The following is a 26457-nucleotide window of genomic DNA, read 5'->3' as shown; positions in this document are numbered from 1 at the left end:
GTGAGTTCAAGGCCAGCCTGGTCTACAAGTGAGGCCAGGATAGCCAAGGCTACACAGAGAAACTCTGTCTCGAAAAACCAAAATAAATAAATAAATAAATAAAAGGGGGGCTGGAGAGATGGCTCAGAGGGTAAGAGCACTGACTGCTCTTCCAAAGGTCATGAGTTCAATTCCCAGAAACCACATGTTGGCTCACAACCATCTATAATGAAATCTGTATACATAATAAATAAATAAATCTTAAAAAAAAAAAAAAGCACTCATAAAGTTGTGTGTGTTGCGGTTCCACAGACATAACATGTAATTAGATAAACTTTTTTTGAGACAGGGTCTCTCTCTCTGTCTCTCCCCCAACCCCTCTCGCTGTGTGTATGTGTCTTGGAACTCACTATGTAGACCAGGCTGGCCTCGAACTCACAGAACTCAGCCTTTCTCTGCCTCCCTAGTGCTGGGACTAAAGGCATGCACTATTACACCTGCCCGTCCTGATATAAGTATTTCCTGCTAAGATTTTATTTTTTATTTTTTCAATTAGGCCTCACTAGTCGCCCTTGGATTGTCTGGTGACCTTGGAACTCACTGCATAGATGAGACTGGCCTCAGACTTACAGATATCCACCTGCCTCCGCTGGGATAAACGTGGGCGGCACCAAGCCTCAGTGACTTTTTCTTGATCAGTAATTTAGCTCACAAAAATGCTGGCTCTTCCCTCGAGCTCACTCCCTGAGGTAATTTATTTCAAGTGCACAAGCTCAGGCTTCATCAAACTTGACAACTTTGAAAATCCTACATTTGAATTAAAAAAAAAAATCACCTCTTCAGGGCCAATACCACAAGCTCAGCCATTCTTTCTAATGGCTGCATTATGTTCTGAAACATGACTATCCTGTCATTATTTAACCTCGTTCCCATCTTTAGATGTTTGTGTTTGCGCAAGCTAATTTTCAACCACTGTGGCTTCTGGAGCAGGACAGGCCGGCTTTGGCCCGACGCCAGGAAAACAGGACTAGCAGGAGGAAAGCCTTGGCAAGCTTTGGCACCGGATAGCAGGACCGAGACGACTCTCCTTATCGCGTCGAGATGCAAAATGCGCGCATGCGCAGGCAGCAGGCCCGGGAGGGACTCCCTTCGGCTCTAGAGCGTGACTTCCCACTCCCGCCGCTGGAGGTCGCTACCGAGCCAGCGCCGAGCGCTTCCGCCGGGGCCCCGCCCACCCTGGCTCGTCCCGTGCGGCGATTGGCTGCGCGGCGGGTGCGCGCCGAGTCAAGGGGCGGGTCCGCGCCGCCTACAAAGCAGCGAAGGTCACGGCGCGAGCAGGAGCGCGCGGGCCGCCGGGAATCCGTTCTGCGGCCCGTGCCCCCGGCCCACCGACCCCGCCCGGGAGCCATGGAGGGAGTGAGCGCGCTGCTGGCCAGCTACCCCACCGCCGGCCTGGCGGGCGGCCTGGGGATCACGGCGTGCGCTGCCGCCGGCGTGCTGCTCTACCGGATCGCGCGGAGGTGAGTGCGCGCCCCGCTGCACGCGGCCGGGGCCGCCGCCCCGCCCCCGCGAGGCCACGGCCGAGTGCCCCCCGGGCCGACCGGGCCTGCTTGAGGATGCGCGACACCCTTTCTGCGCTTCCTCCACCCTTTCCCTCGCCCCCTAAAAACCTCGTCCGGGGTCAGTCTCCGAGCGAGGCTGGGGGAGGGGGCTGCCAGCTTGCTCCTCCCTTCGAGGCCTGCGCCCCTGGCTGTACTGCTCTGCCGGGCCTCTGCAGGCCATCGGTTAGGGAGATAAGAGCCAGTGGCACTTAATGGTCCGCATGCGATGACAATAACCAGTCCTCACAGACGCTTCCCCCGGGTGAAGCCTTCGAGCTGAATACTTACAAGAGGCACGTGTGAACAGCAGCGGCCTCAGGCAGGAACCTGCGCTCCACACATTTAGGGAACTTGTCCACTCAGGTGAATCTCTGTCCTCCTTGGACACCTGTCTGGGATGGTCTTGGGGGCAGTACTGTGCCCTGCCATGGCTCAGAGATCACACAGACCTCTGTTCTCAAAGCTGGCTGTGGACATTAGCCTCCATGGTCAGACCCCGAAGTGGAATGACCTCTACAGCAGGGTGAGGGAATCGTCCACCTGATCACATTTCCTGAGGACAGGAGCATGTGTGCGTTTATGAGACCCTCTTGGGGACAGCCAGGGATGTGCAAAGCTCGGGACTTGACCCTAGTCTCTTCTGGGCAACAAGGGGCCGTGGTTTGATCACCTGGCAGCCTGGCTGATGGGTTGGCTTCCTTGACCCTGCTTTTCTCCTGAAATTGAAGACAGGCAAAAAGTAGTTAGAGGTAGGTGAGTCACAGGGCCTTTCTAAGGAGGGAGAGGAAGTCCGCTGTGTCTGGAGGAGGGGGCCACATCTCAAGGGGACTGAGAAAGTGCTTGGGTTTGGTTGGTTGGTTGGTTTTTGTTTTTTTGAGACAGGGTTTCTCTGTAGCCTTGACTATCCTGGACTTGCTTTGTAGACCAGGCTGGCCTCGAACTCACAGAGATCCGACTGCCTCTGCCTCCCGAGTGCTCTGATTAAAGGGGTGCGCCACCACTGCCCGGGCAAGTGCCTGATTCTTAAGGATCTCAACCTAAGCTTGTTCCCACTCAGGAACAGGAAGTGGGGGCGGGGGTGGGGGGGCGCTCTAAGATCAGGCAACCCAAAGCAGTCTTTCTTTACCTGGAGTTAGGGGAGAGCCTGGCCACTCTGTTCCTGTCCCAAGCAGAGCTTACCCATAGCTGGGTTCCTCCTGGATATCACTGCTTCTCTTTTCAGCCCAGGATAGGGCGTGTGGCCACGACTGGGTCACCCTTTCCTGTCCTGCCAGTGAGGGTCTTGCCTCTGCTGGAGGCAGGAACCTGGAGCCTTGGGGCATGCACTCCTGCAGTGGGAGCCAAACCCCCTCATGCCGCCTGCATGCTCATAGCACACTGTCAAGGTTGAGTGTTTGGACCAGTACTGCTCATTGGTCAGAGTATGGCGCTGCCTTTCGTCTGGAGGTAGGTTGGCCACTCACAATTCTGAAGCAAGACTGACTGAGCAAGAAGCCGCAGCTTGCCCTTGCCTAGCGGAGACTGCTGTGGCAGGCCAGGACCAGCTGTGCTGGAGTGTGGTGTTGAATAAATTGGAGGAATGCTACAAGGAGTTGGTGTTGGAAGGCCTCTTGGTGGAGGGGGTGTTTTCCGGTCAGCCTTTCCTGAGTTTTTAAAGGTGGCCAAAGTGGTTGCTGAGAAGTCCTCTAGAGCCCAAACCCAGCCACCCGAGGAGTTTTCTTGTCCCGGTCACTGTTAATAATGAGAGCAGCCGTTGTTCCTGTACAGGTGACACAGGCTGCTGAGTACCTGTAATTACGCGGCAGCTCCAATGAGGCAGGTACTGCCGCTCTCATCCATTTTACAGCTGGGGAACACAGTTCTTCATGCTGCTGCCCAGGTGGGCCGTGTCCCTTTGTATAATGCACCTGGGATTCACCCCGTAGGAGTGCATCTCAGCACCTGTCACTTTCCTCCCTGCACAGCCTGTGGCATCTGTTGGCGTTGACTGAGGAGGACACAGCCTCCTCTCAGATGTATAACAGAGCCTGTCCTAGCATTCAGAGCCCCGTTGCTCCTGGGTCTGGGCTGAGCTCCAGCTCAGTAGATGCCACTTTCTGTGCACATTTTATGTGACCCTCTCCTGCCTTCTGCCCTGCAACTGAGAGCACCTGTTTCTGGGTGACAGCATGGGCCCTGTGTGTTGGCTGGCCAGTCCTGTGGCATCTGCTGCCAGCTACTCTGTGTATTGTCATTCTTGTGTCCCAGTCCAGGCAGTGCATTTTGCTCACTTGTCATCTGTGGAAACCTTGCATGGTGCTCAATGGACAGAGTGGATAGTGTGTCCGTCCCTGAGGGATCAGCTTTGGGGTTCTCTGCTGTTGTGGCTGGCGTTGCTGCTGTGACATTAGGCTGGAGATCTGGAGCTCCTTAGTCCAGGCTGTGCAGAGTCGCAGTTGCGCACTGCCACAGCCACCGAAGCCCAGGATGTGCCTTCTTGAACTATTCCTGTTAGGTGAGGTCACACTTGGACAAGCAGAGAAGGGACATCCTGTGAAGCAGAGCTTTCCCTGGACCCTGAAGGAAGCAAGCCTGGCTCTGACAGGCTATGCTTAAGGAGAGATAGGCACACTGGCCCCCCACAGACTCAGACCACTCCAGGAACTGAGCCCATCCAGTGTCCTCTGTTTGACATCGCCTTGGCCCCAACTGGTTCCTGGGCCAAGGAACTTGAAGTAATACATCTGTGCTGAGGTGGTGTGGGGCAGGAGTTTTGTTCTTCCTGAATGTCCTGGGCTGATGGAGAAAACATAGCAGAAGCAGGTGTTCATTATTCCTGCTGTGTGTGCTTCGAGCTCATGCAGGGGTACCAGGCATGCAGTTGCCCCTGGCCCCTTCTCAGGATCCATCTACCATAGCTCCCTCGGGTTCCCTCTGGCATCCAAGAGTTCAGTGTCACAGTGACCAGCTGGAGAAGTGGCTTCCAGGTCCTTCACTCAGCCATGGCAATGAATATGGCCTGGGCTTGGCCATGGGTTGAGATGCTGTCCTCTGCAGAGTCACCTTCCTCCCCTGCATTAAAGGGATATACCGCCTTTAATCCCAGCACTCAGGAGGCAGAGGCAGGCGGATCGCTGTGAGTTTGAGGCCAGCCTGGTCTACAAAACAAGTCCAGGACAGCTAAGGCTACACAGAGAAACCTATCTCAAAACCCCCCCCCCAAAAAAAGGGAGGGGGGTGGTGGTGGATATACCATCTTACCACCTCCACCTAATTCCTCAAATGTGATTTGTCATAGAATTGAGATTGTTGCCTTGAGGAAAAGTGGGCCAAGGTATTTGTCAGGGAAGCAAAGGGGCTTTCCCTAAACAATAACTATGTGAGTCTGAGGCCAAGACTGCCCAGCCTACCCTGGGGACAGTGTTAGAACTGTAAAGTGCCTGCTGGGACTGTTTGCATTTTCACCTACCCTTTCGCACCTGATGGTTGGTGCTAGGTCTAGATTGTGGGCCAGCTGCCCTGCTCCTGCCCACATAGCTTTGGGCTGTCTCTGTAAGAGGTAGCGTCTTGTATAGAGATCCTACCTAGCCGTGGTGGACAATGGCTGCCCTGGCTGCAGAGGAAACCTCCCCCACCCCACCCCAGCGTCTACCCCTGGCAAAGATTAGCCTCTGGCTTTAGGGGAGGATGAACCCCCTGCCTTCCACTTCCAGAGCAGGCCTTTTGCAGAAGCCATTTCCCTATAGCAACAGAGCTGGAGACCCAGCGTGGGAGTGATGGCTTCCGGGGTGGGATGGGCTTCCTGGCCGACTTGTCACCCTAGAGCCACAGTCCCTGCTTACCTGTCTTTGGTCCCCAGAACAAGCCCAGAGTTGGCCTTTCCCATCAAATTGAACAGGGCTCGGAGCTCCAGGGGTAGTGGATGCTTTGTCTCAGCCTTGGGGCAGATGAGAAGGCATCCTGCCCAGGTACCAGCTCTGAGGTATGCCTCATGCATAATTACAAAGAGGCCTGTAAAGATGTACAAATTACCACAAAGTAAGGGCTTAATTGCCTAGGAATGCCAGGCACACAGGCACCCCAGCAGAGCACATTTCCAAATCCCCAGCCACAGCTGGTGCTGCAGTTTCCTGCATTCCTCTTTCAGTAAAGCTGTCAAGTACCAGGTAGTAGCAAAGTCATTTGAGAAACGAGGATTAAAATGAAGCTTTTAAGAGATGGAGTGACCCTAGAAGCCAAGGCACAAGGTACCCTGCCTTGTGTGTGGTCTTTAGGCTTTGCCTGTGGGCCCTGTGCTGCTGGTGAGGTGTGGAGGTTCTTGGTGGGCTTGCTTGTGTTTTATTGTTTTTAAACTCTGTATGTGTGTGGGGGGGGGAGGGTGTGCATAAATCCAGGTGCTTATGGAGGCCGGCGGCTTCAGATGCCTGGAGCTGGAGTTATAGGCAGTTTTGAGCCACTAGAAGTGGGTGCTGGATCCAGTCTTAAGGCTCTGTGCTAGAGTAGTGAGTGTCTTAACTGCTGGGTCATTTCTCCAGCATTCCTTCCTGCTATTTAAGTGGGTAGGCCAGAATTCAGTGAGAAGGAAGTGTGAGGCTGGGCTGCTAAAAGCACCAGCCTTCCCCATCATGGTCATTTATTGACATTGACTAGGCCAGAGCACTGCTCAGTACTTCCCAAGAGCAAAGGCCATTGAGGGAGGTGTGCTCATCCCCAGCTCCCAGGATTCCTTCCTTAACCTGGAAGGCAGTGGAGCTGCTAGGCAGTCAGTGTGGGCAGAGTCAGGAGCGAAGGCCCCACTTCCAAGGCTGACCTCCCTCCTGGCCTCCTAACTAGGTGGCCCTTTGCCTTTTTGTTTGTGTGTGTGGCTGTTGGTTGGTTGGTTGGTCTGTTTTGTTTTGTTGTTTCGAGACAGGGTTTCTCTGGGTATCCTTGGCTGTCCTGGACTCACTTTGTAGACCAGGCTGGCCTCAAACTCACAGCGATCCGCCCGCCTCTGCCTCCCGAGTGCTGGGATTAAAGGCATGCGCCACCACTGCCCAGCTTAGATGGCCCTTTCCATTCCAAGACTCCTGTGTCTTGTCACTGCCTCCTCGTGACATGCAGAAGCAGTCAGGTGTGGCTTACATGCTGAGTTGGACAAATGGAAACCTCCTGGGCACACAGTCATAAGCCTCCATAGCCCGGGACCCTCTCTTTCAGGATGCAAATGTTAGAGAGTCATGGCATCTGTGTGTGGTGGCTCCCTCTGCTCAGGTCTCAGCGGTGCCCCTGAACTAGACATGGCCTCTGAGTGAGGACAGGGCAAAAGGGCTAGGCCAGGATGCCAGGGCTCCACAGCTGCTGCCTTCACCCTTTTTGTTTCTAGAGTCCTGGGGCTGGGTTTGCTGGCCATTTGCTGTGTGCCCCCTGCAGTGCTGCACCGATAGATCCCCAGCATCTGGGCCAGGATTAGCCTGCAGCCACACCTGTTGTGTGGCCAACGAAGCCCACTGTGGGCCTGCCCTCCCCCCTACCTCTTTCTCCAAAAGGCTGGGTCCTAGCTGAGCAGCTGTGACTTGCCCCTGCTCCTGTCACCAGTCCCTGCCATTGGCTCGCTCTCCTCTAGGGTTTTTTTCTGAGAAAGACAGAAAGCTTCCTTCAGTCTTAGAACACAGCTTCTGCTCACAAGGGATTAAAGGTCCCAAGTGTTATCTCTATTGGCCATGGTTAGCTAGCCCTGAGCTTATGCCACCACCCTCCCCACTGTCCGAGACCCAGAACATGGGGGGCTGATGGCCCTGGGTTCCCAGGTGGGTGCTCCAGAGCCTACAGAGCGTGTGAGTCTCCAGCTGCCTCCTGCAAAGTACTTTGTCAGTTAAGGTCATCCTAGGAGAACACAGCATCTGAGGGTCCCTCCTCCCTCCATCGCCTCTGGCTGGGCCTTCATCTCCTTCTTGGATGCCACTTCCTGTTCCTCAGTGCTCTAACACCTCATAGTAGTCTTCCAGACTAACCCTGCTGTCCTTGGTCCACAGGGGGAAGCCAACGCATACAGTGGTCAACTGCTGGTTCTGCAACCACGATACACTGGTGCCCTATGGGAACCGCAACTGCTGGGACTGCCCCCACTGTGAGCAGTACAACGGCTTCCAAGAGGTACAGGCTGGCAGTGAGTGGACAGTGCTAAGGCTGCTTCTGAGCCAGCCTGAAGCTCAGCATTGCACACCACTGTCTTCTAACTGTAGTCCTGGCACCATGTCTCCCTTTGAGGAAAAAGAACAGGTGCAGGGAACTGTGGCCACTTGTCCCGTCTCACTACAACAGGTGCCAAGCTTGGGGTTCAAGTCAAGAGCAGGGCATGTCTTCTGTAGCCTAGGTCTACAGATATTACGTACTCAGCTTTGTGGATAGTTTGTTCTCTGTCACAGTCTTGACTGCCCAGCCCCCATAAACAGTATGTGAGCGGCTTGAGTGTAGCTTTTCCTGAGACTTAGTAACATGGGCAGCCAACTACAGGCTCAGTGAGTCCTCATTGTGGTTCTAAGGGACAAAGTGGAGGGGGCACCCCAGGGCCTGTCCTGCTGCGCATGCTGGGTGGCTTCTTAGCACCTAGATTTTGGGGGTTCCACGTGAGGCAGCATCAGAAGGAATGGTGCTGTTGCTTTGTGTAAGGAAAGCCAGGGTATGGTTGTCTGGAGTCTGGAACATTCCTGAGTGGGCCCCCACTGACCAGGAGTTCCTACCTTCCCCAGAATGGTGACTACAACAAGCCCATCCCAGCACAGTACATGGAGCACCTGAACCACGTGAGCAGTGTGCCCAGTCCCCGTGACCCTGCACAGCCGCAGCAGTGGGTGAGCAGCCAGGTCCTGCTGTGCCGGAGGTGCAGCCACCACCAGACCACCAAGATCAAGCAGCTGGCTGCTTTCACACCACGTGAGGAGGTGAGCGTGCGTGGCCGGGTAGAGCCAGCCCTCTGGCTGTTCACCTCTTGCCACCCCACGTTCCGGGCTGTGTGGCTTCCTTCTCAGCCGGAGCTGAGCTTGCTCTCACTGTGGTCTTGTGGCCCCTGGGTGAACACCCTGGAAACCAGAGCCTGCCAGGCCAGAGGGGTTTGTCCCTCAGGAGAGGTAGAGGCCTCAGGAGGTAGAGGTCTTGAGCTCCAGCTGCAGCTTTAGGGGCTGCATGCATCCCAGCCTCGTTCGCTAGTCTGCCCTGCCTAGCATGCTGTCCTGGGAGGAGTAAAGGCAGATCCCACCTGGGGCCCAGAGATGCCTAGAAAAGAGAGGGACGAGGAATGAGCTAGGAGGCCAAGAGGGAGGGCCGTCAAGATGGCTCAGAGGGCAAAGACACTTGATTATCTGAATTTGATTCCTGGGGTGCACATGGTAGAAAGAGAAAACAAACTCCCACAAATTATCCTCTGACCTCCACATACACGCTCATGTACGTACACTAAATAAATGAATAAATGCTATTTACAAAGAGGCCATGAGGGAAAGATTGCTGCCAAGTGACTTTCCTGTGTACCCCAGCAAGAGATGACACTAGCCACTCCCCCACCCCCCCCACCCCCAATGCACCAGCTGTACCTTACTGCATCCCTGAGGGAGCAAGGGATGGGACTTGTATCCTGGGCCACTGTGAAACAGAACAATCAGTTGGCTCTTGCTAACCCAGGCTTAACCAGCAGCCAGCTCTCTGGTGTGTGTTGGACCTTTAGGCTCAAGGAGAAAGGCAGGAAGGACCTGAGCCTGGTTGTCGTGCCAGAATCCTGACACTGTCTGCCCAGTGCCACATACTTGAGCAGCTTAGTGTCACCGTGTCGTGGGCTCCTGTCCTCTGCTAGCCCTTACTCCTAGGAGCTCAGATCACCATTTGCACAGGCAGGGTTGGAATCTGAACCCAGGTCCGAGCTGTAACGCAGGCCATGTCTCCCCCCTCCCCCCACAGGGCCGTTATGATGAAGAGATCGAGGTATACCGCCACCACTTGGAGCAGATGTATAAGCTGTGCCGCCCCTGCCAGGCCGCTGTAGAGTACTACATCAAGCACCAGAACCGCCAGCTGCGGGCCCTGCTTCTCAGCCACCAGCTGCGGCGTCGGGAGGCTGACCAGGCCCATGGGCAGGTCTGAGGCCACGGGACATTTGAGTGTTGAGTCTGTGTGGGTGATGCTCTCAGAGCTGGGGCACAGTGCAGCATGCCAAGACTCCAGTCCTGGGAAACAGTTGCCTGGTGACCCTTTGGTGTCATCAGCTGGAAGGGTCTTTGTAAGAGTGACTAGGATCACGATGTGGCTGTCATATTCCTTAGCCTGGTTTGCGGTTGCCCTGCCGACCCTTCCACTTGTTAGACACTATTGTGCTTATTCCTTGAGGCAGCCTTGTGATGTTAGGCACCGTGGCTCCTGGTCACAGCTGTGGGAACTAAGGATTGGGGGCTGAGATGGTTGCAAGGGGCTACGCTTGTGATTCACAACAAAGCAGGGGTTCAGACCCAGGCACATGTGGCTAAAAGTAACTCTAGTTTTGTTACAGTGTGTAAACAAATAGTCTGGGTTTTGTTTTTGTTTTTGTTTGTTTTAAGATTTTATTATTTATACAGTATCCTGCCCACCACAAGACAGCACCAGATCTCATTACAGATGGTCATGAGCCACCAAGTGATTGCTGGGAATTGAACTCTGGACCTTTGGAAGAGCAGACGGTGTTCTTAACCTCTGAGCCATCTCTCCAGCCCAGTAGTCTGGGTTTTTTAAAAATAATAAGTCCAGACAGGGGGCTTGTCTGTGCGCAAAAGCTAAGTCAGAATAGCAAATGCGTTGAGAGTGAGCATCCCCCCACAAGCTGCTCCACACTGTGTGAGAGGCGGCCTGGGTCGTGCACCAGCTGTGTCATTTCCGTCCTGTAGCTCGCTGCTGACCATTTGGCCATTTTACCTCTGTGCCTACTCTCCTCTGTCTGTTCAGTAGAACAGGCGATCCCTGTCATCAGACCTCAGACCCCTAGGTCTTATTCTAGCTTTCTGGTTTCCAATCTGTTTAAATGAGCTTTTGCCAGAGTTGTCTGCACATCTTACTGGCATTCTAGTTAAGTGTAATCGGAAGTTCTCGTGAAAACATGGCAAAGTGATTGAAAAATTTGGAAGCATAAAGTGACCATGTGTAGAAAGGTTTCTGTAAAGGAGAAGGAGCAGAGACCCACCTGCCACAGGGAGGCAGTAGCTTAGCACTGGGATGAGACAGCGGTGGCCTGAGCATCAAGGTAAGGGCGTAGAAGGAGGACCACTGGGTATTGGGGCTTGGCCAGCATCCCACACTTTGAGCATAGGGGTAGCCATTGGTGGCTTTCTGGCTTCTCACTGACCCATCTCTCCCTCCCCAGAGCTTCAGTTCCTCAGCAGTGAAGGCCCCACTCCAGGTCGTCCTGCTCCGTGCCCTGGCCTTCCTGGCCTGTGCCTTCTTGCTGTCCACTACACTGTATGGCCCCAGCGAACCCTTCACCCCAGGGGCTGCCCTGCCCCCAGCCCTACCTCCTGGGGGCAACAGTTCTGCTGCCTCAGACAACACTACTACTCAAGCAGAGGGCTGGCAGCAGCTGCTGGGCCTGTTGCCTGAGCATGCCACAGAGAAGCTGCATGAAGCCTGGGCCTTTGGGCAAAGCCACCAGACCGGCATTGTGGCCGTGGGCCTGCTCACCTGCCTGCTGGCTATGCTGCTCGCTGGCCGTCTCAGGTGTGTTGTGGGGCCTGGCGACTGGGTGGGCAGAAGTCTGCACGTGGCACACCGCCTGGGTGTAGGAACCAGGAGGTCTGGGTGGTCTTCTGCTCTGTGCTGAACTCCATGCAGCTAGAAAACGTGTCCAAGTTCTCCGGGGGCCAGGAGGACAGTGCAGGACCAAAACCAACAGTGACGCTGAGCCAGTTGGCCACTTGCCCTCTGCGCTAGGCCCAGTCACCTCACACATCCCTCTAAAGTCAGAGTAGCAAGCTGTGGGAGCTCAGGTGAGGGCAGTTTCCTGCCTCGGTTCCCAGGCTAGGTGATGGGCGACTGTGAGTCAGGCTGGCCTCGCTGGCCTCGCTGGCCTCTCCCCCTGGTGACAGGGCTAAGGGGTTCTGTATGCCCACTGAATACACACTCACCTTGCTTTCTCCAGCAGGCTCCGCCGGATTGATGCCTTCTCTACCTGTCTCTGGGCCGTGCTGCTGGGGCTGCACCTGATGGAGCAGTATCTTCAGGCTGCCTCGCCCAGCTGGCTAGACACACTCAAGTTCAGTACTACGTCCCTGTGCTGCCTGGTGGGCTTCACTGCTGCTGTGGCTACAAGGAAAACGACAGGCTCACGGAGGTTCCGGCCCCGAAGGTCAGAGAAGCAGCAGTGACTGTGGGGGGAGGACAGGTGATGAACTGGCCCAGGGCTTGGCCCCGCCCCCTGAAGTAGGCAACTCTGTCTTTTCTTAGCCACCCCACTCCTACCCCCTTAGCAGAGCCTTGAGTTCATGCTTTTATTTCCTAGCACCACCAAGCCCCTGCCTCCCAGCCCCCATGTTCCCCAGGTGCCCTGTAGTTGCTCACACAGCCACCCCTCTGGCTTAAGACCCTTTCATAGCCCCAGTGACTGAAACTTGGGCAGCTCTCAGATGTCCCGCTTCTGACCCATGGCTTCCTGCTAGCTCCAGCTTTTCTTTGACTGATTCCAAAGGGAAGATGTAGCCTGCGTGCTAGGTCCTTGTCAGTTGCTTGACATTAGCTAGGTAACAAGCCATGGCCTCTCAGCGGTGTGAGCAAAGGACTAGAGCAGAGCTGTCCCCTCGTCTCCTGAACCCGACACTCCCTCGTTCCTCCTGTGGCTGCACTGCCTCTCGGCGTCTGTCCCAGTCCTGCCTCGGGGTCCTTCCCTGGCCGTGGCCAGTACAGTTCTTAGTCCAGCTTGGCCTTGGCTAAGGTTTGTGAGGCAAGCCCCTCCCAAGTAGACAGTCCTTGTGGTGAGCAAACCCTGTAGCCAGCCAGGACTGATCATCCCCGAAGGGACAGGTTGCTGGTGACACCGGGTCGCTGTCACCTTGTCCTCTGGCATTGGAGGCTTCCTTGGATTACTTGTATAGGGTGCCAAGACTTCTGCCTCAGATTCTCTGGAGCAGCTGCAGGGCCCATGTGTTCTCCGCCTCAGCCTCCTCTCAGGCACAGCTTCTCTGGATGCCACCCCAGAAGCCGCCATCTTAGGGGAAGGGTCACAAACCAGGCCCTTGCTAGCTGTTTGAGTTTGGACAAACCCCAGTTGTCTCTCAGCTTTGGTAAACCATCTGGGGTGGGAGGAGGTCCCTCTCTAGGGCCCTGGGTGCTGTGGATTTGAGGACCGTGTGAGCTAACACATGGTGACATGCTGGCAGGGAAGGTGATGGCCATGGAAGAAGTCACTGTGTAAGATCTCGTCTGGAGCATAGACAGTGCTGCCCCACCTGGCATGCTGCCCTCTGGTGGCTCCAGACTGAACTAACACTCCTTCCGCTGCTGTGTCCTGCCGCTTGTCTATTAGCATAGATCCCACTAGCTGCAGGCTCCTCTACTGGCTGCACCAGAGCCTACGTAGGGCAAAGGCAGATTACACATGAATGACTGTCACATCATACGTGGCCATCGGCTGCTGGGAGTTTGAGGTGGCTGGTCAGTCATCCTTGGCACCCCATGCAAGGCTGGAGAAGCGCCCAGCCCCACTGTGGTAAAGCTGTTCGAGGGTCTTTAAAGGCCGTTCTGTCTATCCTCTGACCCTGCGTTAGCAGACAGTAGCTGTGTCTCACTCAGCCAGGAGGGTCAGGAGGCTGGGTTGGTTCCTGGCATTGAAGGGCTTGGCTTGCTCTGGGCAAAGGGTATGAAAGGCCCGTCTCTGAGGAGGTGTGGAGGAGCCATGTTGAGATGTGGGCTAGCTGCCTGCTACTGACCTTGTGGAGCACAGCTGCCTGTCTCTTTCTCACAAGAAACAGGCCTACAGGGGGGAAGATGTGATAAGTGTTGGGCCTGTCGTTGCGCGTCCTCTTAGGTCTACTGTGGATCTCAGTCTCAAATCAAAGAGGCTGACAGTATGGTGTTAATTCCTGCATTCTTGGCATTGGATAGAAGCAAGGTGTGTGTGTGTGTGTGTGTGTGTGTGTGTGTGTGTGTGTGTGTGTGTGTTCGCACGCACATGCGTGCACATTTAAATTATTTATGATACACAGAGCCAGCTCTAGCCAGACAGAATCCCTGCTAGGCACGCCGTCCTTGCCTTCCGGTGGGTGTAGAGGCATGGCGGGACAGGGGTTCCTGGCCTTTTAAAAAGAGTTTTGTGTTATGTTTTAACATTAATAGTCCTTTATAGTTTTGTTAGTTGGAAAGTGCCAGATTATTCTGGTGTCGCTGTCCGTAGCTGAGGAAACACAGGCACCCTTGGAATGTGGCTTGTTGACTGGGGACCAGCACCAGGCCATCCCTAGTCAGAGTGGGATCATCCAGGTACATACAGCTGATAATGAAGGAGGGAGGCTGCTGTACTCACCTGGGTCTGGGGTCCCCACGCTGGGCCCAGCAGATGCTCCCTAACACCAGCCCTGGAGCAAACCACTGACCACCCTCCTCCATCCCCTGTCCAGCCCGTCCATCCTGTTGTGTCCTTTATTGCACCCAGTACAAGTCTTGTCGTGTAGTGGAACTGTGATGAATTGTCTAGCGACCCTAACATTGTAACTACCACTGGCCGTACACGTCATGTTTGAATGCTGTGTTTTCAATAAATGCCTCCTGGGTCTTGCTCATTCCGGTTGGCACCAGGTACCGCGTCTTTTTTTCTTTAATGATTCTTCAGAAGGGCTTCTGTGTCGAGGTGGGAGGTGGGTGGGTTTGGGCTTGCGCTGCACTTGCACAGGAGTCTGGGGTTGGGAGCAGGTTGGGGAACTGGCAATGACATGGGACAGCTTGGGGTTACAGCTGTTCCCTTGTTTTGCTGCCCAGGGTTTTTCCCATGTGAATAAGCTGATGCTTAAGCAGCCACGCTCTAGATGGGGCTCTGAGGAGGAAGTCTTGAGGCTCCCTCAGGGGATGGGTTAGTGAGTTCAGCCTCAGCCTGGTGGCCCTCCTCAGTCAGTGCTCCCAGGGGACAGGAGACAACAGAGTTGGGTTCAAGCTGCAGGCATTTGGGGACCACTCAGTAAAGAGGCATTGGACCCTTACACAGGGCCTCAGGAACTGCCCAGGGCAGCGCAGAGCTGAGCCCTGCCAGGCTTCCCCACCTTTGGGATCCACTCATCTGTTGATGCTACTTTGTGTCACAGCAAGAGGGAGACAGACCTCCAAAGCCCTCTCTCACCTCCGCCTGAGAGAGGAGGCTTCAAAAGCGGCATGAGTTCCCGTGCTCAGTGGCTAGGACCCCAGGGCTAACCATGGCGTGGCCCCAAGGGTGGGCAGAGTGGCGAGAAAAGGGAAGTGCCAGCAAAGCCCAGCTCAGCTTTTGCTGCTGACGCTAAGGACCAGGAGACCGTGGTTCCTGCCTGTCTAGGACCCTTTCCATGCACGCACTGCCTCCCCCACTGCTTGCTGAGCCCTGGGGCTGCCTACTCCAGGGTCGCTCTTGGCTCCTGGCTGTGGAAAGAATGGGCACAGGAGGCCTAGTGTAGCATCCTGCTGCCACCTGCTGGCAGGGCTGGGCCATGCCTTTGCACCTGCTCTGAGGCTGACTGACAGACACACCCTGCCACAACTTCCACCAAATTCTCAGCAGGGCCCAGTGTCTCCCCACAAAGGCTCATACACAGTCAAGCATGTGGTACCCAGGTTCCAGCCTCACCTCTGTACACCCTAAGGTGCCTAAACGGGTGTCCCGCGCACCCCCCCCCCCACCCCCCGCCGGCCATTGACTGAGGTCCTGACAGACTCCATTATAATCCTGAAAGGAAAAAGGTAGACCACCAAGCTTTTTTTTTTTTTCAGTGCTAGAAGTCAAACCCAGACTGCACACACACACCAAATACTTTACCACTAAGGTAAATCCTATCCCACACACAAAAAAAATCCACTTCTCTGTTTAAACAGAGCATTCCTCAGAATCTTAGAGTGAGGAGTGGGGCTTCTAACAGCCCCCAAAAGGCAGCTTTGGGAGCAAAGTTAGGGTGCATCCAAGAATGCCCCTCTACTGTGCCCTGATTTCCTATGTTCCCCAGACACTGAGCTGGAAGTTCAGTCCTTTGCAAGGGACTCGGAAGGTCATCTGATTCTCTGGGCATTCACCATCTGGTTACATACACTTCTCACAAAACTGAAAGATGGGGAAAGAGGTGATGAGGAACTTGGCTAGCAGTAACCACCCCCCCTGCCCCCCCCCCCCGTGTCTCCCCACCCCCCGCCCCCCGAGGCACTGAGCCATGGTAGCGCGGGTGCCTTAGCCCTTCCACCATGGGGCCTGACCTTGCCAGCCCATCCATCGGCACAGTGTCTGCTGAGCTCATTTGTCCCTTGGGACTGAGGTAAGGCTGGATACCGGCAGCTCCTTCCAGATGGCAGACTAATGTATTAACTGCCTCTGCCCCCTCCCCTCTGTAATCGGGTGCCTTAATCAGAAGCATGGTGACTTTCTGGCCTGTGGCCATCAGGTTCTGTTGTGTGATTTGTACCGTTCTCAAGTTAAAGAGACACTGTCACCTTCTGTCTTCTGGGCAGCTTGGTGCTCGTTAGGGGTCTTTTCTACGATTTAGTTTGGCGTGTACACTGTAAGAGCCATTTCTGGGAAGCCAGGGCCTGGCTGCCTCCCCCTTTGCTACAGGAGGGCATGTTCGTGAGGCCCAGCCTCAGGGAGATGTGGCAGCATCTTCTAAAGTCCCAGTCCACTTGGAAACCATCTAGAGTGTCTCTGAGCCCAGCTGCCTCGTTGGGAGCCTCTAGGAAAAGAATGGGAGGCGGCCAGAAGAACCCCAGGTCGGCCGAGCCTCGATGAGTGCCTGGTCTGGGGATAGGAATATTTGCTTCAGGGCCAAAGGGGATTGGCATGAGGCTCGCCAGGGTAACAGTGTCACTTTAATGCCGAGACTCGTAGTAGAGGTAGATTGCAGTGAAGCCTGAAGGGTTGGAGGGGGCATGCAGGGTAGGGTGGGTCATGCTGGCATCTCCCAGCCACCCGCTCCTAATAAGTGGACAATTGCTCTTTTGCTTCGACTAACGCACGCCCTCCTCTGGGATCCCAACTCAGGCCCACCTCACACTCTGGGAGGGCCCGGGCCCCATTGTGCAGAGGCTGTCTCTAGAACCTTCCCAGCTCACTCTCCTCCTCTTTGTGTCCCACGGGCCCTTGCAGGTACTTCTCAGGAGATGCTGCCAGCCTCTTGCCCTCCAGCCCCAGCCTGGCCATGCCCTCCTACCCAAGCATCACAGCCTCGCCGGCATCCATGTTCGTCCCCACTCCACCCGGCTTCCTGCCTCTCACCAAGCGGCAGCTCTTCCGCTCTTCCCGCCGGGTCTCACCCTCCTCGCTGCCAGGCCGTCTCAGTCGCGCCCTCTCCCTGGGAACCATACCTTCTCTGACCCGGACAGGTAAGATCTAGTAAGCATTGATGACAGAAGCCGGCTGGGGACAGCTGAGCCAGAATCCTGTGAGGAAGAGATGGCATAATACCAAAGAGATAGTTGAAATGTCAGCTGAGGAGATGGGCAGGGCCAGGCTCAGACTCTGCCTCAGAGCCTACTCGGGAGCCACATTGACGAATCATACCCTTTTGTTTCCCTTCCCAGAACACGGACCTATAGAAGAATGTTCCTCATGGGTGGTTGTGTTGTTTGAAATTATATATTTAAAGGACTCAAAGGAGGACTAGAGATGTAGCTCAGTTGGTAGAGTACTTGCCTGGCATTCACAAGGTTCTGGGTTCAATCCCCAATACTGCATGGTGGAGTCCACCTGTAAACCCAGCACTCTGGAGGTAGAGAGATAGGAGGACCAGAGGTTCACGGTCCTCAAATACATAGCCAGTTTGATGCCAGCTTGGGCTGTGTGAGATACCACCCACCCACCCACCTCACAAAGTACGGCACCCATTGGGTCTCAGTAAATGAAGGTTCACTGAGGTTTTCTTTACCGTTTTCCACCTACCTTCCTTTCTTTCCTTTTTAATAGTTAAACACAGCTGTGAGCTGCCATGTGGGTGCTGGGAACTGAACTCGGGTCCCTTGGAAGAGCAGACAGTGCTCTTTACTACTGAGCCATCTCTACAGCCGCTTCTTCTTCTTCTTCTTTTTTTTTTTTAATTTTATTTTGTTTTTATTGATTTCTTTAGGAATTTCACATCATGTGCCCCATCACACTTACTTCCCAGTCCGTCCACATCCATCCCCCAACCCTGGTGACCCACCTGAAAAAAACTAAAAATAAACATTTTTAAATAAATTTAAAACAAAACAAGTCCAATTTGTGTTATCCATATTCTCTTTTTGGTTTTTCGAGACAGGGTCTCTCTGTAGCCTTGGATGTCCTGGACTCACTTTGTAGACCAGGCTGGCCTCGAACTCCCAGCGATCCGCCCGCCTCTGCCTCCTGAGTGCTGGGATTAAAGGTGTGCGCCACCACGCCCAGCCTTTATCCATATTCTCACTGGAGCATGGTCAGTAGCCTGCCCCTCAGACAGATCTGCGTCCTTCCCCTCTTGCAGCCCTGCCTGAAGCCGTCCATTGTGGAGAGCTACACCTCAGCATCATTATCACACCGGGGTTTTTGTTGTTGTTGTTGTTGTTGTTGTTGTTGTTGTTGTTTTCCTGAGACAGGGTTTCTCTGTGTAGCCTTGGCTGTTCTAGACTCAGTGTGTAGACCAGGCTGGCCTTGAACTCAGAGTAATCCACCTGCCTCTGCCTCCCGGGTGCTGGGATTCAAGGCGTGAGCCATCACACCCGGCCTTATCACGCCTTTTTAAAAGTTCCCTTTAGCCAGGTGTGGTGGTGCACACCTTGAATCCCAGCACTTGGGAGGCCAGCCTAGTCTACAGAGTGAGTTCAGGACAGAGAAACCCTGTCTTGAAAAACCAAAAAGAAAAAAACACAAGAGTTCCCTTCAGTGGCTTCCTGTTTAGACTGTTACTTTTTGGCGGGGAGGTCGGGCTGTCACAGAAGCCACCCATGCTCCGCTTCTCAGCTGTGCACCTGCAGTCGTCAACATCGCTGCCAAAGTAGGTTCCTCACTCTCTACAGTCAGTGGGGCTTGGTGGGGCTTTGTTTGGTTGGGAGGAGGGTTTCACGGCAAGGTTTCTCTGTGTAGTCCTGGCTGTCCTGGAACTCAACTGTGTAGACAGGGCTAGCCTCAGGAAATCCACCCGCCTCCCTTTTCCTTCCTTTCTTACTGGAAAGTGTGTATCTGAAGGACAAGGATTTTGTTTGGTCCAGTTGCATTTGCTGGTTGCTTGCTGCTTGTAGAGCCTGAAGAGGCCAGGTCCCAGCCCCGTCTGGAGGGACACCTTCTCGCCCCTCCCCTTCCTAGTACACCCTCAGGGTTCAAGACCAGTCTTGGCTCCATAGCAGCATCTTGTCAATAGGTAGGTAGGAGGGTGGATGCGTGGATGGGTGCATAGATGACAGATAGATAGGAGAGATAATAATAAGGGACTGGGGCGGTGGCTCAACAGTCAGGTCCACACTGTGCTTGTGGAGGACCCTGGTTCTGTTGCCAGAGCCCATGTCCTGCCGCCACGCCTCCCCTTACTCCAGCTTCAGGATATCCAGTACGAAGGTGAAAGGCAGGACTGCCCTGTGCAGGAAGCAGTCCGTTTACCTAGCTCCAGGCTCTGCCTCCCACCCACCCGGCTGCCAGTGTGCCTCTCCCCATCTGCGCTCTTAGGGGTAGAAGTGTGACAAGTTGTTTTACAGTGGGGTTCCTTTCCCTGCCTGTGACATGGGCTAGTTGTGTACACTCTCTGGAGTTGTGAGGATTTACTCTGTGCAGGAAGCTGACAGGCCAGGCTTTAGTCTCACCAGGGCACAGAATGGGGCCTTGGGTTCCAACTGGATGTGTGGCTCAGTGATTGAGCACTTACCTAGGGTACATGAGGCCTGAGGCCTTCCCAGAATCTAAAATAATAACAATAGCCAGGCAGTGGTGATGCACACCTCTAATCCCAGCACTTGGGAGGCAAAGGCAGGTGGATCTCTGTGAGTTCGAGGCCAGCCCGGTCTACAAAGTGAGTTTTAGAACAGCCAATGTTACACAGAGAAACCCTATCTCGAAAAATAAACAACAACAATAAAATGAGGCAGTTGTGTCTGGGACTGTGGTGAGAGGAAAAAGGACTGCTTGGCCAAGCACTCAAGAGTGGACTTTTGGGCGAAAGTGGCTACTCGTCTTAATCAGAATGGGGGGACTCTGCTAACAGTAGAGAAGTCCGCCCCATGTGTCTTTAGCAGCCTAGGGCCTGCAGGACACACTGACTGGGAGCAGTAGGGTTGACTGACTTCAGTCTCAAGCCCCTTGGGAGAGGAAGGTAGCAGTCCCAGTGACAGGTCTGTTAATAGGCCTCCTCCTGGTTCTTAGGGACAGCAGATCTGTCTGTTGCAGCACAAGGTGGCAGCAGAGTTCTGTGGACCCCTCAATAATGGTAGTAGGACCCCAGGGCTCCAAGGCAGTGAGGAGGTCCAGGACCAAGCTCTTTGTGGGCCTATGGCTCACACACTAGGAGACCAGGTCTAGAGTTCAGGCACCAGGGTGGGCCTCCTGCCTAGCCCTCTCTCCTTCCTCCCTCCCTCTCTTCCTCTGTCTTTCCCTTTCTCTCTCTCTCTCTCTTCTCTACACTTCTGCTTCTCTGCTAGATGCTGAAGCCTGCCACTCTTGCCTCATAGAGGTCCGCCTCCCGCCTTGTTTGGGGGCACGCTGATAGGCATACTTGAGCTGTAGAGCCTTTCCTAGGTGTCTGGCCTGACCTCGAGGAGAGGAGGGACCATTGTGGTACTTCAGCTGCCTGCATCTGGGCACTTGGGAGACCATAGAATACGAGCCAGGACCCTGCCCTAAGGGTATATTTGATTTAGGAAGAGGCAGTGTTGGATGCCCTATGAGGTCCAATGGTTTGGGACTAAGAACTGTGGCAACCCCTGGAAAAAAATAATGGAACTCACGATGAGTGAAAAATGGTACCTTGGGGCTGGAGAGATGACTCAGTGGTTAATAGCATGGCTGCTCTTCCAGAGCATGGGGGTTCCATTCCCAACACCCACATGGCAGTTCACAAACATCCATCTGTAACTCCAGTTTCTGGCAGTCTGGCATCTTCTTCTGGCCTCTGTGGGTACTGCACTCACATGGTACGTACACATACATACATACATACATACATACATACATACATACATACCTCATGCAAGATAAACATTCATACATGCATGGTGTGGAACGAGTGATGAGGCAGAACCTGTGGCCACTGCTGACTTCCTCTGACCTAGTGGAGCCGTCAGTGTCTTTATTGGCAAAGTGGGAGTGTTGCGTGTGCCTGGATGGCAGTACCTGTTTTCATGAAAACAGGAAGTTAACTGTGTGGCAGGGATGTAGAGGCAGAGAGGGCTCTGGCTTGTCACCCTTGGTCCTGTCTATATTGCTTTTTTGTTTCTGCCCAGACTCAGGATACCTGTTCAGCGGGAGCCGCCCACCGTCTCGGGTATCTCCACCTGGGGAGGTTTCTCTTTCAGGTAAGAAAAATGAGAGCTGGCAGAAGGGACTGGAAAATTGTTTCCAGGTATCCCTGAAGCTAAGGGCATCTGTATAAGGTTAACTGAGTTTGGGGGCAGTGGACCTGTGTTCAAACCCCACCAAGGACAAGAGACGAACATGGCCGTGTCTCAGCTTCCTCTGATGTGAAGGAGAGGTGGAGATCCTGGGGTAGACAATATAATACTGCTCCCCCAAATGGAGCCCCAGGGAGGTGCTTCCACCCGTAGCCGCTGCTCAGGTCCTAGTGGGGCCGGGCCCCTCCTCCTTCAGGTCCCTGCTGAGCTTCCCACTGTCCCTAGCCTGCACTTTACCTTCCTTCATGAGTTAGGGGAAAGCACCAGGTCCAAGAGCCAGGTGGTGCAGGGCGTGGTGGCGCACGCTTTTAAGCCCAGCACTCAGGAGGCAGAGGCAGGTGGATCACTGTGAGTTCGAGGCCAGCCTGGTCTATAAAGTGAGTCCAGGACAGCCAGGGCTACACAGAAAAACCTTGTCCCAGAAAACAAAACAAAACAAAAAAGCAAGAGCCAGGTGGCAAATGTAAGTTCAGCATACAATCGTCTCTGTCTTACTGTCCTCTCTCTGCAGATTACTTTTCTCTGCTGTCGGCCAGCTTCCCCTCCTCCCCTCTCCCTTCCCCAGCACCTTCTGTGGCCAGCTCCATGGCCTCCAGCTCTGGGTCCTTGCGCCACCGCAGGCCCCTCATCAGCCCTGCCCGGCTCAACCTGAAAGGGCAGAAACTGCTGCTCTTCTCGCCCTCTGGGGAAGCGCCCAATACCCCCAGCAGCTCGGAAGAGCACTCACCACCCAATGGTAGCCTCTTCCTTGAGCCTTCCCAGCTCCCCCAGAGGAACCGCACTCTGGACACAAAGCACACCACGGGTATGTGTGGTCCTGAAGTAAGCAGCAGGAGCTGCCATGGGAGCTCTTGACTGATCCCAGAGGGTATCTGCCGCTGTGGGGGGGGGGGCGGGGGGAGGCACCCCTAGTCACTCGTGAGCACTAGCCTGCCCAGTGTGGCTCTGGTGGAGAGTTTTGTTCTTTCGTAAGTGACTTTCAGGTCTTCGTTCACTGGGCCTTGGGAAGCCTGCACTGTTATGAGTGCTTTCATCTCACTACACCCTCACACACTGCCAGAGCCTTTTTAAAAGTTAACTGCTTAAAGTCTGTTAAAATCCAGACCCTCTCAGGGGGTGTGTGGCTTTCTTGGGTCTGTAAGTGCAGGTAGATTTGGCCACATGGGCTAAGTGGTGCTGAGAGGAAGGGGCTAGGCAATCAGCCCATATATTCCTGGAGCCATGCTGGTCCTCAGCCTTGTGGCCTCATGGGACTTGCTGGTGCCAGTTAGCATTTACTTGCTGCCTTGACCTCAGCATGGGGTCCAAACAAGGCCCTGACCCTCTGCCGCTCAGCGGGGAGCAGTTTGGGACTTGGAGGACCTTGTCGTGGGACTGCAGCAGAGCTGCCGGGGTGTCCCTGGGTACAGTGGGTGCTTGTTCTTCCTTCTGCAGATATGAGGTCGATGCTGACAAGAGACAGCGGCCACTCCATCAAGAAAGAGGATGACTCGTCCCAGTCTTCCACTTGTGTGGTAGATACCACCACCAAAGGGTGCTCAGAGGAGACCTCTCCCTGGAAAGGTCTGTGATCCAGAGCTGGGAGAGCTAATCCCCAAGCTCACTTCAGGGGACTACTATCTATGATAAAGAACCTTCTAGAGTGCCACACCTGTGATAACTTAGTTCATCTCCTCAGCTGCTCTAGCCCCATGTCAGATGTTCAGTAGCCCTGGGTAGCCCAGGGCTCCTATGCTCGGAGCAGACTTTGGAGCCATCCAGGATGGCTCTGCTCTGGGGAGTCGGAGCCTTCCGGGTTGTGGGCTTGGGGATTCCGAAGGCTTCCTGTTGGGCCAGAGTGCTACCAGCCTCTTGGGTTGATCCTGGCTTCTTGCCTGCTAGATAACTGACAGGCAGGGTGTGAGACCATCAGTGTTAATCCAGTGACATGCGCTGGCTGGGAAGGCAGGACACTGGTGGTGGGAGAGACAGGTCAGCCAGGGAAGTTTCCTAATTAGGAGCCAGTGCTGTGCCCGGATCAGATCTAGTGACTTGGAGGTCCTGAGGAGAGGACCTGGAACCTCTAAATGGAAACCCCAAGCATTCTTTTTTACAAAGAAAAACTTGGGAGCCAGGCGCCGGGGTGAAAAACCTGCCAGCGCAGAGAGGCAGAGAAAGCACCCAGCTGACCTTCCTACTCAGCTCATGTCCCAATGAAAAGGACTCAAAAGCTGTGCCATGTGTGGTGGCGCACGCCTTTAATCCCAGCGCTTGGGGAAGAGACCGGCAGATTACTAAATTCAAGGCCAGCCTGGTTTACAAAAGTACATCCAGGACAGCCAAGGTTACACAGAGAAACCCTGTTTCGAAAAACCAAAAAAAAAAAAAAAGCTGGGCGTGGTGGGGCACGCCTTTAATCCCAGCACTCGGGAGGCAGAGGCAGGTGGATCGTTGTGAGTTCAAGGCCAGCCTGGTCTACAAAGTCAGTCCAGGATGGCCAAGGCTACACAGAGAAACCCTGTCTTGAAAAAACAAAAAATAAAAAAACAAAAACAAAAAAACAAAAAAAAAAAAAAGAAGGAAGAAAAAGGCTCAAAAGTCTCATTAACTCGGCTGACAGCCGGAGAAGAAAAGGCCAAAACACCCAAGGCCAAAGGCTTGGTGGTTCAAAGCTTAAAAAACCCAAGGCCAAGCAGCTGAAGAGCTAAAAGCCCTTCTGCTTCTACATGCTGTCCAAGGTTCCCCTCAACTCAAAGTCCCTCCTACTCTTTAATCCCTGTCAGCTGGTTTCTTGTTTTGCCTCTTGATCTAGGGTTAACTTTACTAAATCCTGTGAACAGAAAGTTGTTGGATTAAAGGTGTGTGCTAGGGCTCAACCATACCAAACAAAAGACAGGTTTTTTTTTTTAGTTGGTTGGTTAGTTGGGATTTTGTTTTGTTTTGTTTTTCGAGACAGGGTTTCTCTGTGGCCTTAGCTGTCCTGGACTCACTTTGTAGACCAGGCTGGCCTCGAACTCACAGTGATCCACCTGCCTTTGCCTCCTGAGTGCTGGGATTAAAGGCGCCTGGCTCAAAAGACAGTTTTTACAGTTCACAATCTCAGGGATCACAGTAGAATCAAATATCCTGCAACACCATTTCCTCCTTTGTGACATTGGTGTCTTGTTCCTGGGTGTAGTCACAGGTAGCCTGACCTGGGGTCCATGGTGTCATATAGGTCCTGGAAAGATAGGCCTTCAGAGAAGCAAGGCTCCAGCCAGGGAGGACTTTGCTGGAGGGAAGACTGGATGTGGCCTGGCTAGCTAGGGTAGAGGGCTTGCCTGGATTAGAAAGCCAGCCTCACTGTTTGTCGCTTTTGTTCTGCCTGTAGCTCGTATGGGCCCCTCCCTGGTCCAGGGCCTCCTGGCTTTGAGTTTGGCTGCCAATGCACTCTTCACCTCAGCCTACGTGTACCAGAGCCTGCGCTGACCACCTGGTTGCCCTTCCAGAGGGCGGTGCCCCGTGCGTGCTGCTTCCACCACTGCCGCTCAGACCCTCCCTGAGGGGCTCTCTCTCCGCCTTGACACCAGGGCCCTCAACCTCCTGCGTTGAGTCCCTGACCTCAGGATACCTGCTGTCCCCACACAGACTGCAGACATCAACTGTGTTTGGTGCTGACACTCTGACCCCGAAGCCAGGGGTCTTTGGCAGGCTGCCCATCCCCAGGGATATAAGTGCTATTGTACCTGCACCAGGGGCCAGCCTGCCTCTGCCCTACTGCTGCCCAGTGAGTCACATCTTTTTCTGTACTCCGAGACACCAGAGGCCTGCCTCAGAGCCCACCAAGAACCAAGCTGAAGAAAGCCCCTGGGAGTGGCACGTAGAGCATCTCCCTCACACCTGCCCACTGTGGAGAGCAAGACTCCAGGAGCAGGCTGGGCAGCTGTGCATCCTGAGTGTTTGCCCTCCCCTGACTCCTGCCTCACACGCCTGTTTTGTGACTTTCCCAGCAAGTAGCTCTGTTACCTTGAGAACACCAGAGCCACCCTGGTCCATCAGTTCCCCGTGAGCTGCACAATTCAGATGAGACTGGACCTTTCCCACACCCAGATCCCTTTCTCCTGGGGCCCTCCTATCCTCTCCTTCTTCCTGCCCCCGTCTGTGTCCCACATGGCCTCTGGCTCCAGGCCGCCTCAGTTGACTGCCCTGCTGAGGACACTGCAGGCTTGCTGGAACACATCCTGTCCTGTGAGGAAGAAGGAGGAACTGTTTTAAGTGGCCCTTTTGTTGCTGTGGGGCCATGTGTGCCTGTGGGGGTCAGTCCCATTCTCTCATCCCAGGCCTTGGCCCCAGGTGTGTGTGTGTCTGTCCATCTGTCTTTGTGTGTGTCTTTGTGTTGCATCCCTTGGGGTTTGTTGTGGGGGAGGGGCATGGGGCAGAGAAGGGTCTTCACTGTCATTCAGGGATAAAGTTTAACTTTATTTTTTTACACATCTTTTGCCAGGTAAGGCTTGTGCTTTGAGACAGATGCCTCCCACTCACCCTGCCAGGAGGTGGTTTCTTAAGCTCCGGGTGCTTTTTTTACCTTAGGGAAGGAGACCTGACTTAACCTCCACACGCTGTCCTGAGCTCTGATGCGCCTAGGTTGTCTCACACCCCAGTACATGGACAGTCGGGGCAAGGCAGTGTCAGGCCTCCGTGAATCCAGCTGCCACCAGAGTTTCCGGCTCGGAGGTAGCACCTGTTGGTCTGAATTTGTACAGTGGGTGCATCAAGTTTTTAAATTTTATTTCCTGCCTAATGAAACCAAACTGTTCCCCAGCATCCTTTGTCTCCTGCCCTGAGGAAGCGCCCAGCAATGTCCCTCCCAGCAGCACAGCCTGGCGCCCTGTGCACCCAGGAGGGGCTTTTACTTATATTTTGATTCATACGTAAAACACAATGTTATTTTTCTTTATAAAAGCAAAAAAAAAAATTTTTTTTAAACTGTACGAACCTTTGGCTTGTATCAGGCAGTGTTGTCTTTCTTTGTTTACTGTGATAGCTCCCTAGGAAAAACACCCATGCAAGGTGGGAGTGCCTTGTAGGGAGGAGGTGCAGGGGGTCTGTGGGGCCCTGAGGCTTGAAGGAGTTAGCTGGTGGGTGTGTTGTGCTGACCTACACCCAGAGGCCTGGGAACCAACAGGAA

At 54.2% G+C, this 26457-nt stretch overlaps 1 protein-coding gene across 3 annotated transcripts; it reads left to right on the top strand.

Moving 5' to 3' along the window:
* Positions 1-1280: 1280 nt before the first annotated feature.
* Positions 1281-26277, top strand: TMEM201 (transmembrane protein 201). Of its 3 annotated transcripts, XR_014780173.1 has the most exons (12): positions 1281-1499; positions 7574-7694; positions 8291-8482; positions 9492-9668; positions 10924-11273; positions 11695-11901; positions 16855-17090; positions 21144-21215; positions 21823-22116; positions 22746-22874; positions 24661-25622; positions 25774-26277. XR_014780173.1 is itself a non-coding variant. In XM_084786743.1 (11 exons), the coding sequence occupies exons 1-11, from the start codon at positions 1387-1389 to the stop codon at positions 24756-24758; spliced, it is 1986 nt and encodes a 661-aa protein (XP_084642869.1). In that variant the 5' UTR covers positions 1281-1386; the 3' UTR covers positions 24759-26277. The 3 variants fall into 3 exon arrangements, 2 of the variants coding, with proteins under 2 accessions (XP_084642869.1, XP_084642868.1); XM_084786743.1 differs by having other exon boundaries at positions 11698-11901; positions 24661-26277; XM_084786742.1 differs by having other exon boundaries at positions 24661-26277.
* The last annotated feature ends 180 nt before the right edge of the window (positions 26278-26457 follow it).

Source organism: Acomys minous (genome assembly GCF_964271855.1).
Source record: "Acomys minous genome assembly, chromosome: 6".
NCBI classification, from domain to species: domain Eukaryota; kingdom Metazoa; phylum Chordata; class Mammalia; order Rodentia; family Muridae; genus Acomys; species Acomys minous.
This window is presented reverse-complemented; position numbering and strand designations above follow the sequence as displayed.